The 12165-nt window shown below is 49.0% G+C and overlaps 1 protein-coding gene across 1 annotated transcript; it reads right to left on the minus strand.

Moving 5' to 3' along the window:
• Positions 1-3800: 3800 nt before the first annotated feature.
• LOC148144817 (uncharacterized) lies at positions 3801-5937 on the minus strand. Its single transcript, XM_087975683.1, has one exon. The coding sequence runs from the start codon at positions 5540-5542 to the stop codon at positions 4238-4240; it is 1305 nt and encodes a 434-aa protein (XP_087831809.1). The 5' UTR covers positions 5543-5937; the 3' UTR covers positions 3801-4237.
• Positions 5938-12165: the final 6228 nt, after the last annotated feature.

The raw sequence follows: 12165 nt of genomic DNA on the forward strand, positions 1-12165 counted from the left end.
GTGAGAAACAGAACTCACTCACAAATCAATCAGCCTGAGACAAAGCCTTGGAAACAAGAACAATTTATTACAGTCTTCTAAGTACTGGACGCTTCTGCAATCAAGCAGAAATGCGTGCCAAAACAGAGCATGTTAGCTTTCTTATTCAGTTTACAAATTGCGGAATCACTTTATTGCGGAATCAGTATACTTCAGCTTTATTGTGAAATACCCCTGCTGCTTCTTTTTGTGGTCAACTACAACACTTTAAAGTTATTTCCTAGCTTAAAACTATTTTCTTTAAAAGACCCTCTATATTCATTAAAGTCGTAGCCTTATGTATGCTACATGCTACAAGAATTCCGCTTTCCTTCCCCCTACTACACCCCCTCACCCATCTGCAAAAACAACATTTCTAATCTCCCACAGAAAGAGGGATAGGGATGTAAGGCAGGATTTCAGGGAGCTCGGGTGGAAGCCGAGGGCTAGAACAAACAGAGTGGTTATCTCTGGTTTGTTACCCATGCCTTGTGATAGCAAGGCAAGGAATAGGGAGATATATCAGCTGAACACGTGGCTGCAAGGATGGTGCAGGAGGGAGGGTTTCAGGTTTTTGGATAATTGGGGCTCATTCTGGGGAAGGTGGGACTTGTACAAACAGGACAGTCTTCACTTGAACCAGAGGGGTACTAATATCCTGGGTGGGAAATTTGCTGGTGCTATTCGGGTGGGTTTAAACTAGCTCAGCAGGGGGATGGGAACCGGGGGGTGTAGCTGCAATGCACAGGAGGATGAGAGTAGGAAGGACAGGGACTGGATTTCAGGGTCACAGGAATGTGCTGGCAGACAGTGAAGTGATTTGAAGTGTGTCTCCTTCAACGCCAGAGTATCCGCAATAAGGTAGGTGAGCTTGCAGCACGGCTAGGGAATTGGATGTTGTGGCCATTTCGGAGACATGGAGAGAGCAGGGTGAGGAATGGATGTTGCAGGTTCTAGGGTTTTGATCTTTCATTAAGAACAGCCAAGGCGGTAAACGAGGGAGAGGCGTGGCCTTGTTAGTCAAGGATAGTATAACGGTGGCTGACAGAACTTTTGATGAGGACTCATCTACTCAGATAATGTGGGCTGAGGTTAGAAACAGGAGAGGAGAGGTCACACTGCTTGGAGTTTTTTTATAGGCCTCCGCAGAGTTCCAGGGAGGTGGAAGAGGGGATTAGCAAAATTATTCTGGGTAGGAGTGAAAGGAACAGTGTGGTCATTATGGGGGACTTTAACTTCCCCAACATTGACTGGAAATGCTTTCACTCTAGTACGTCGTATGGATCAGTTTTTGTCCAGTGTGCGCAGGAGGGCTTTCTGACACAGTATGTCGAAGGCCGACAAGAGGGGAGGTCACTCTGGATCTGGTGCTTGGCAAATGAACCAGGCCAGATGTTTGATTTAGTGGAAGGTGAACACTTTGGAGAGAGTGACCATAATTCAGTTAGGTTTCATTTAGCGATGTAAAGGGATAGGAACATGCCGCAGGTCAAGAGTTATCGATGGGGCAAGGGCAATTATAATGCAATTAGGCAAGACTTAGGATGCATAGAATAGGGTAGCAAAATGCAGGGAATGGGAACAATTGAAATGTGGAGCTGGTTTAAGGAACAGATATAGTGTGTCCTTGATAGGTATATCCCTGTCAGGCAGGGAGGAAGTGATGAGGTAAGGGGACCGTGGTTTACAACAGAAATTGCATCACTTGTTACAAAGAAGAAGGAGGCTTATCTGTTGATGAGGCAAGGTGGTTCAGATGAGGCGATGGACAGTCACAGATAAGCTAGGAAGGATTTCAAGAGAGAGTTAAGAGCAAAGAGAGGACATGAGCAGTCCTTAACAAATAGAATAAAGGAGAACCCTAAAGCTTTCTATAGGTATGTGAGGAATAAAACGATGATTAGGGTAGGAACAGGGCTAATCAAAGACAGAAGTGGGAAGTTGAATGTGGGCCCTGTGGAGATTGGAGAGGTGTTAATGAATATCTCTCATCGGTCTTCACTCAGGAAAAGGAGAATATTGTAGAGGAGAAGAATGAGGTACGAGATATTAGACTCGAAAGGATCAAGGTTAGTTGCACACAGGTGTTATCAATTCTAGAAGGAGTGAAAGTAGACAAGTGTCCTGAGCCCGATGGGATTTATCCGAGGTTTCTCTGGGAAGCGAGGGAGGAGATAGCAGAGCCTTTGGCTTTGATATTTGAGTTGTTATTGTCTACAGGCTTAGTACCAGAGTGGAGGATTGCAAATGTTGTGCCCTTGTTCAAGGGCAGCAGAGATGACCCAGGTAATTATAGACCAGTGAGCCTTACTTCTGTTGAAGGAAAGCTTTTGGAAAGGAATATTAGAGATCGGATTTATAATCATCTAGCAAGAAACAATTTGATTTCAGATAGTCAACATGGTTTCATCAAGGGCTGATCGTGGCTCACAAATCTTATTGAGTTTTTTGAGAAGGTGACCAAGCATGTAGATGAGGATAGGGCAGTTGACGTGGTGTACATGGACCTCCGTAAAGGTTCCACATGGTAGGATGTTGGAGAAAATGCAGAGGCATGGGATTGAGGGTGATTTAGCAGTTTGGATTAGAAACTGGCATTCTGAAAGAAGGCAGCGAGTGGTGGTTTATGGAAAATATTCAGCCTGGAGTCCGGTTACTAGTGGTGTGCCACAAGGATATGTTTTGGGACGACTGCGGTTTGTCATTTTTAAAATTACTTAGGTGCAGGCAGAGGTGGATGGATTAGCAGAATTGGGCTGAGAGCTGGCAAATGGAGTTCAATGCAGCTAAATGTGAGGTGATTCACTTTGGAAAGAATAACAGGAAGCCAGTGATCTTGGAGTCCATGTGCATAGATCCCTGAAAGTTGCCACTCAGGTGGATAGTGCTGTGAAGAAGGCATACAGTGTGTTAGGTTTCGTTCGTAGAGGGATTGAGTTCCGGGGAACCGCAATATCACGCTGCAACTATACAAAACGCTTGGAATATTGTTTATAGTTCTGGCCCCCATATTTCAGGAAGGATGTGGGAAGCATTGGAAACGGTGCAGAAGAGATTTACCAGGTTGTTGCCTGGTCTGGAGGGAGGGTCTTATGAGGAAAGGCTGAGAGACTTGGGTCCATTCTCATTGGAAAGAAGGAGGCTAAGAGGTGATTTGATAGAGACATATAAGATGATCAGAGGATTAGATAGGGTAGACAGTGAAAGACTCTTTCCTAGAATAGTGACGTCAGCTTGTACGAGGGGGCATAACTACAAATTGAAGGGTGATAGATTTAAGACAGATGTCAGAGGCAAGTTCTTTATGCAGAGAGTGGTAAGGGCGTGGAATACCCTACCTGCTAAGGTAGTCAACTCAGCCACATTAGGGAGATTTAAACAATCCTTAGGTAAGCGCATGGTTGATTTTGGGATAGTGTCAGGGAACGAGCTGAGAATAGTTCACAGGTTGCGTAATATCGAGGGCTGAAGGGCCTGTTGTGCGCTGTATTGTTCTATGTTCTTTGTTCTATGTTCTAAACTTAGTGCAGGAGACTGAAAAAAATGAGCAGCTTTAAAACAAAAACCTCTTGGAGCTCAAAGCTTTCAATGAGAGTCTGAGCCCAGTGGTAAGTTCAGGTAACCTTTATTGCAACCCAACTTTGTTACAGCTTCAGGTCCCCCCCAGCAAAAAGGCAAAGAAACAGCAGTTGCTTTTTGAGCACCTCAAGGTCAAAGTGCACACACCACACCTCCCTGTCCCACCCCCCCTCACTGTCTTTACTATTGGCCAGCACCAAGTTGTTCCTTTGTAATCGGATCCTTGGTACAGCCGTAACCCGGAGGAAGTATTGCCTCATCAGCAATTTCAACCCATACCTTGTCTCCAAGTAAGTTTCTCCCCGCTCATTTGCCAGGAAGGGGCAGTGTAGTGTCAACCAGACTGCTGTGGGTCTGGAGTCACGTGTAGGCCAGACCGGGTAAAGGATGCAGCTGGAACGACTGAGTGAATCCTTTCCCACAATGGCGGTTCCCTTCCCTAACAAGGGAGAGAGTGAATCTGATGGGGGCTTTCTCCCCCGCACCACCCCCTCCCTGAAACACTCTCATCGTTAGATTCCGAACTCCACATTTCTGACCGAATGCCAATTCTGCCATCTGTCGTGGGGGGATTCAAACCCGGGAGTCCCCAGAACCGGGTTGATAGTCCAATCGATAATGGCTCTCGGCTGTCACTTCTTCAATCCCCCTGCGATGGCACGTGAACTCGCTGGTGTTTCCGCAGGTTGGAGGAGTAGGTGAAGCCCTTCCCGCACTGAGAGCAAGTGAACGGCCTCTCTCCGGTGTGGATCCGCTGGTGCCTCAGCAGGGTGGAGACCTGGGTAAAGGCCTTCCCGCACTCTGGGCAGCTGAAGGGCCTCTCCCCCGTGTGGACCCGCCGGTGGGTCAGCAGGTGGGAAGAATACCTGAAGCCCTTCCTGCACTCGGGGCAGCTGAAGGGCCTCTCCCCCGTGTGGACCCGCTGGTGGGCCAGCAGGGTGGAGGAATTCCTGAAGGCCTTCCCGCACTCGGGGCAGCTGAAGGGCCTCTCCCCCGTGTGGACCCGCTGGTGCCTCAGCAGGGTGGAGACCTGGGTAAAGGCCTTCCCGCACTCTGGGCAGCTAAAGGGCCTCTCCCCGGTGTGGACCCGCTGGTGGGTCTGGAGGTTGAAGGAGCAGGTGAAGCCCTTCCCGCATTGAGAGCAGGTGAATGGCCTCTCCCCCGTGTGGATACGCTGGTGGGTCATAAGGGAGGAGACGTGGGTAAAGGCCTTCCTGCACTGAGAGCAGCTGAAGGGTCTCTCCCCTGTGTGGATCCGCTGGTGGCTCTGCAGAGTGGAGGAGCAGGTGAAGCCCTTCCCACACTGAGAGCAGGTGAACGGCATCTCCCCCGTGTGGACATGCCGGTGACTCCGCAGGGTGGAGGAATCGCTGAAGGCCTTCCCGCATTCAGGGCAACTGAAGGGCCTTTCCCCCGTATGGACACGCTGGTGCCTCAGCAGGTTGGAGACCTGGGTAAAGGTCTTCCCGCATTCAGGGCAACTGAAGGGCCTCTCCCCCGTGTGGACATGCTGGTGGGTCAGCAGGGTGGAGGAATTGCTGAAGGCCTTCCCACACTCGGGACAGCTGAAAGGCCTTTCCCCCGTATGGACCCGCTTGTGCCTCAGCAGGGTGGAGGCCTGGGTAAAGGCCTTCCCGCACTCTGGGCAGCTGAAGGGCCTATCCCCCGTGTGTACACGCTGGTGGCTCAGCAGGTGGGAGGATGTGCTGAAGGCCTTCCCGCACTCTGGGCAGCTGAAGGGCCTCTCCCCCGTGTGGACACGCTGGTGGGCCAACAGGTAAGAGGAATGTCTGAAGGCTTTCCCGCAGTCGGTGCAGGGGAATGGCCTCTCCCCAGTGTGACTGCGCCGATGAGTCTCCAGGGCAGATAGGACACGGAAAACTTTCCCACAGTCGCCACAATTCCACGGTTTCTCCACGGGGCGGGATTCCTCGGGTTTCTCCATGGCCACAGCTTCAGCTGCACACAAACACGTTTAGAGCCCCTCCGTGCCGTGAAATCCCCTTTCCAGGCCGTATAACTGTGTCCGGCTCCACGCACAGTGCGCTGCAACAGTGGGGGCTCTCGTCCAGTCCCACTGATACTGAAAACGTCCTCAAACAGGAACCAAAAAGCGTTGATCCCTCTCACAGAAATCACAGTCAAAAGTCGTTGCGGTCCCGATGGATTGAGTGACTGTCAGACATTGACATCAAAGTGAAGACTGAAGACGCTGGAGAGTCAGTCAAAAAATGTGGCGCTGGAAAAGCACAGCAGGTCAGGCAGCATCCGAGGAGCAGGAGAGTCAATGTTTCGGGCATAAGCCCTTCAGCTGTTGATTTTGAAACTTCAGTCTTCAGATTTTCAAATACTCTGTAAAAAGAGATTACAAAAGCCATCACTATCAGTGCAGGGTAGAAATTCAGAACAAGCAATTCTATTTTCTGTGGAATATCTTTTGTTGTTCCACAAAATTGAAAGCACCATCCCACTCTCTCTCCCCCTCTGTTCTCACTCCGCTCTAACTAATTCCCCTGAAGGTGCTGATTCAGGATCTTACAGGGGCAGAAAAAGCAAAAACATCAAGACTGACATCTCTCTGAATTTTGGATACCTCCACCTGAAAGTTAATATCTTTCACAACACTGGGATCGTGCTGAGAGTGAGCAGGTATGATTTTGGGAAGCAAAAAAAAAGTGTCAATTCAGGGTGAACCTGCAACGCAGCTTCTTGAGGAAGGACCAGACACAAAATGGTTAATGACCCCGAGAAGGTGAGAGCAAAATGAGACATCAAGGCATTAGCACCGACACACTTCAGTCAAACTCTTCTGCTCCCAGTCAGGGCAGAACATGCTCTGAAAGTCCAGCCTTCACAACCACACTTCTGCTTTCACTGAAGACAATTAGAGTCACACAGCACGGAAACAGACCCTTTGGCCCAACCTGCCCAGATATCCTAAATTAATCTAGTCACGTTTGCCATCACTTGGCCTCTATCTGGGCCGGATGCTGGCAGCTGGGACTAAATTGGGTTGGCTATCTTGTCAGCAAGGACGAGTTGGACCGAAGGGTCTGTTTCTGTGCTGTACACCTCTATGACTCCAGTTGCATTTGCCATCACTTGGCCTTGACCCATCTGAACCCTTCATATTCAGATGCCAGTCCAGGAGACTTTTAACTTGTCATCGTAACAGCACCCACCACTTCCTCTGGCAGCTCACGCCATCGTTCAAGCGACTCCACGTTGAAAGCGTCTGATCTGGTGCACCAGATGACATCAGGATAATCTTAGATCGTTCCAGATCGCATCGATATTCAGTCAGTAGCTTTCCTGATCAGGATGTTGTACGTGATCAAACAGGTTAGTGGGTAGGCGATCCCCCACATCTTAGTTCAAGTATCTCTACGAGAACTCACTTGCTGGAGGGTCCCTTGGAGACACTGCAACTGGACTTCATTGAGTTGGAGAAATGAGTTGAGTTGCTATAAATGTGTTTTGCTTATTGTTGATGTCTTTTCGAAGTGCATTGAAGTCTAACCTCCTCCTAATGCTACTGCTGAGACTGTGGTGAAGATTTTGTTTAAGGAAATAATTCCCTGCTTCAGTATACCTGCGTGCATTAGTTCGGTCAATGGACCAACTTTGTAGGTAATATTAACGGAGAACTCTGTTCCCAGCTTTGTATTTGTCGGCAACTGCATGGTGCTTATCATCCTCAGGCGGCCGAACTTGTTGAATGTTTTAGCCAGACTCAAGACTAAACTTGCCAAATTAGTGGCAGAGTATGGCCTCTCCTGGTTATGCTAATACCTGTGGCCTTATTCCAGATGCGATCCATGTCTGCGGGCAAGACACGACTGTCTCCAGCTGAGAGTCTCTCTGGTCACCCCCTCCGTACCCCTTGGAACGATTCGGCACCCTTCTCAGTCCACTTCCACCACATGACCGAAGCAATGATTGGTTATGTTCTTGCTCTAACTAACGTGATGCGTGCCTTTCACTCCCAGGAGCATGCGGCCAACAGCGATGTTACTTCCCTTTCAGCCATGTCACGGGTAGAGCCTGGTTCGTTGGCGCTCGTCAAGAACTGGGCTGGCAAAGGTCTCCATTCTCGTTGGGATGGCCCCTTCCAGGTTTTACTTCCCACCCATACAGCGGTCACAGTCGCTGGGCGCTCAGCTTGGGTCCACCTGCACCACTGTAAATTGATTGACCATACCAATCAAATGGGGGAAGAGGAGGAGAGAATCCTGGAATCCCAACAAAAGGAGTGGACCCTGTCCAGTTGGGTCGTTGAATCTTGCTGTTGTTCTAATGTTAATATTATTACAGATACTTGAACTAAGAGGAGGGACATGCGGGGGATCGCCTTTCTCCACACCTTTCTGATCACGTACAACATCCTGATGGGGAAAGCCACTAAGTATGGATGCGACCAGGAATGATCAGAGATTATCCACCACCCATGCTGAGGAGATGTCATCCAGAGCGGACCAGACGCCTTTGACATGTGGAACGTGATGAAGATTGATTATTGCAATGGACTCTTACATCAGAAAGACCAGATGGTCCATCTGGACAGTAGAAATCAGCGGGAGTTACCATGTTTTTTTGATTTTACCTGCAGACGCAAGCCTCGTGCGGTTAAAAAGATCAACCCCGTTATTACGGTAAATATTTTAAGGACGCCCAGGAACACCATCCCTTTTTGCAGGTCGGGCCAACTCGAGAAAACGGAAGCCTGATAGGGGAAACTCCTCAATCCACAAACAACTTATTTATACAGGCCCACAGAATGCTCTTCACCCCAGAGGCAGTAGTATGTTACTCCTGTATATTGGGAGATGACTTACTTGACCCGTCCCCAGTCCCCGATTCCATTCTATTCATCAGACTTCCTACTGCCGACCCTGTGAAGAGAAATATCACTTTCCAATACCTCCGGTCTGTGTATACAAACAGCTGGTGTAACACTGGCTGGGGTACAGCAGGCCTTATGCGGCACATGGACCTGGAATGGAACCCTTCCCTTGCACATTTATAGGCCTTTTCACTTTTCACAATCTGATACTGTCACCAAGACCATGTACAATAGAGCTAAGGGAGAGCCCAATGGGAACAGCATTCTGAGGACCATTGTCTCCCATACAGTGCTAGTGCTCGAGTCACTTGGCCCATTTTTTACAGCACTCAAGCAACTCCTCTTGCAAAACGTCAACCCTTTACTCCTGTAGACCTGACCAGACCCCCTGCTGTAACATTTTAGTAACCTATTTTGACAAACTCTCCCTAATATACACCAAACCAGACTATTATTTCTTCAGCTAAGGTAAAGCTACCAATTTCCTTGGTCTGGATGGCAAAGATGTCCCTCATAAGGTCACCATCGGAGCTCTTGTTCCCACAACAGTAGCTTGTCCTGGCCAGTGGACAAGTCGATGGAACCTCCATCTCAGGTGGATGCAGCGGTCGGTGTCAGCCAACCTTGCTCCAACTGGAAGGATCCCAAGGGGCTGGGTGACAATACAGGACACCCGATAGGCTGGGGAATCCAGAGTACCCTGAGGTTGGAAGGATCGGCAGGGGTGACAAGTCAACAGAACCGCAATTCCCTCTTTTGCCGCCTGACCATTCGAGGAAATAAGACTAAAGAGGCTCTGAAACAGAGTAAACTGGGATTATCAGACCTGTGTCTTTTACTCTGTGCAGAATCGGTATGCCTTCGACTATATACTTGCCGAGGAGGGTAAGGTCTTCCCCATTGTCCAAGATAAATGCACTATGGGCATTCCCGATCTCACTGGCAATATTACTAAGATACAAGCAGAGATCCAGGCATTCCTTGACAGAATGACTGAAGGGACCAGTTGGGGAAACTGCAGATCGGGCTCATGGTACAATTGGTTTATCAATTTAGCTATGTTTGTTTGTCAGTAGTGGTATTGTTAGGTATTTAATGGCTATGCTTATGAGGTCCCTTAGTGATATAGATTTGCCCCAGAAGATGCTCCTTTTGCAATCTGATGGCTCACCCACACGTGTCGATGGCGATGATAAATATGACCAGATGAGCTGCGAAGATGGTGGTGCCGCTTACAGGATGTTGATGGCTGGACCACCTTGAAGGGCATTCGTTTGGACGAGCCTTCTCTTTCAGTGATCTCGGTGCAATCAAAGGGAGGAATGAGGGTGTGGGCATCTGGGTGAGAAAGTCTATAGCCTTAAAACTTGTCTTTAAACATTCAGACTAAAATGTAATGCTGAATTATTGAATACATTTACTGCACTCGAAAATAAACCGGCAGGAAGGCTCAGAAAGAGGAGAGAACTTAAAGATAGGGACACCTGGGCTCACCAAGTGATAACAGGATGCTGTGAGGCAATTAAGAACGTTTGCCTCAGCATCGGTGAATCTGTGTGAACAGGACACCAAGTGATAACATTCACAGCCGTTCCCTTGTGAGACCATTTTAGTGCTGAGGCTATTGAATCCCGTAGAAAATTAACTCTTAGTGCTTATCTGCTATGGATTGAAAAGAATTGCATTTTGGGACTTTATGATGATATTGAGTAACCATTACTGGTTATTAAATACAAACTTTTTAAAAGGAAATATTGATAAAGCTTTACCTTACTTACTGCAGCCGAAGCTCCAGCGGAGGAAACAGGCCGCTGGCATAGTTCCGGCTTCGGGGTGGCCACGCCCCCTTGTCCTGGTCCTGGTCCCCCTCTTTCCCCCGCCAAAGCGGCACATAAACCCCGCCCCTTCCGGACGCAGCTCGTAAACCCAGCCCCTTCCGGACGCAGCTCGTTAACCCCTTCCCTTCCGAACGCAGCTCGTAAACCCCGCCTCTTCCGAACGCAGTTCGTTCACCCCGCACTTTGGAACGCTGCATGTAAACCCGCGCCATCGATACCAAGCCCCGCCTCTTGGACACAAACTCCTTTCCAACTCGCGAACCAAACCCCGCCCCTACGCCGCGGACCCCGCCCAAGTCAAACCACGCCCCCTGCCCTCACGCGCAACCGCCCACAAAGCAGCGCGCCTCCAGGATAGCCGCCTTGCCCCGCCTACTAGCCCGCGACCCTCTCACGAGACACGCCCCGCCCATGTGCTCCGCCCGCCCTCCAATCGAAACCCCGCCCCTTCTGGTAAACCCCGCCCACCCAGGTGTATTTGGAAGCACTGGCTTCTGCAGCGCTGCTCCTTCTGCGGGTAGCTGTGCTGCAGGATCCTAAGACACAGAATTAATAGCAAAACATCACAGTGTCATGCAACCGATGCAATATTTGGAACAAACCTGGACCGCTGCTGAGTCCTTCATCTTTTAGAATGGGTTGCAAGTTTCAGTTCATCAATATATAAATTCCAGAACTTTAGATCAGATTCCCTCCAGTGTGGAAACAGGCCCTTCGGGCCAACAAGTCCACACCGACCCACCGAAGAGCAAAACACCCAGCCCCATTCCCCGTCACCAAACACTACGGAGCAATTTAGCTTGGCCAATTCACCTTAACCTGCACGTCTTTGGAAAATGGGAGGATATCCGCGCAGACGCGGCACGGCGGGGGGGGGAGGGGAATTGAACCGGGGGCTCTGGCGCTGTGAGGCAGCAGTGCTAACCACAAAACAAAGAGGGATAGGGATGTAAGGCAGGCTTTCAGGGAGCTAGGGTGGAAGCTGAGGGCTAGAACAAACAGAGTGGTTACCTCTGGTTTGTTGCCTCCTTTCCCAGGTATCTGACCCTTGTCTTTCGTGTCCTCCCCTACCCTTCCTGTTATCCCTTGACCCCAGTCTCCTTTTTGTTATTTCTTCTACTGCCTCCACCATCATTTTGGCTTTCTGTTTCTGCTTCTCGTCTTCCCTTTTCCCATACACTTTCTGTGCCTCTCGTAACACCTCTTCCATCTGTCTTTCACTCCATCCATCTAATTTCTGTAATTTCTTTTGTATGTCCGGCCATGATTTCGTTACAAACTGAACCTTTAAGTGTCCCTGTGCTATCTGATTATCGGGATCCATTCCCAAACACTTCCTTGTGGCCTCCTTGAGCCTTTTAAGAAATGCAGAAGGGGTTCTATCCTTCTCTTGTCGTACTTCAAAGGCCTTAACAAAGTTTTATGATCTTGGTGCCGCCTCTTTAATTCCTAATATTCCCATTTCTCATAGATCCCGCATTGACTCCCTGTGTTCTCTGTCATTATTTTCCCAATGTGGGTCAACATTTGGGAATTTCTGTTCTGCTGGGGCCCCTTCTTCCCCAACTGGGTGCCTGTTTTCCCATTCCTATAAAGCTGCTCTCCTAATCATACCTCGTTCTTCCCCTGAAAATAACGTTCCTAAAATTGCCAACAGTTCTCCCCAGGTATATAAATTAGGCCCTAGGAATTGCTCTAATTGTTCGGCTAGTCCAACCGGATCCTCTATTAAACTTTTCATTTCCTTTGTAAAGACCCTAACTTCACTGCTAGTTAAGGGAGCGTTTACATATCCGATTGTACCTTCCCCAATCGGAACCTCTCGTAAGGGACATAATTTTACATTTTCCAATATCTCTGCCCCTCCTTTACGTGTGGTGGCTCGAG

Source organism: Chiloscyllium plagiosum, unplaced genomic scaffold (genome assembly GCF_037043375.1).
Source record: "Chiloscyllium plagiosum isolate Xiang-an unplaced genomic scaffold, Cpla_swu_hap1 HiC_scaffold_27, whole genome shotgun sequence".
Classification (NCBI taxonomy): Eukaryota; Metazoa; Chordata; class Chondrichthyes; order Orectolobiformes; family Hemiscylliidae; genus Chiloscyllium; species Chiloscyllium plagiosum.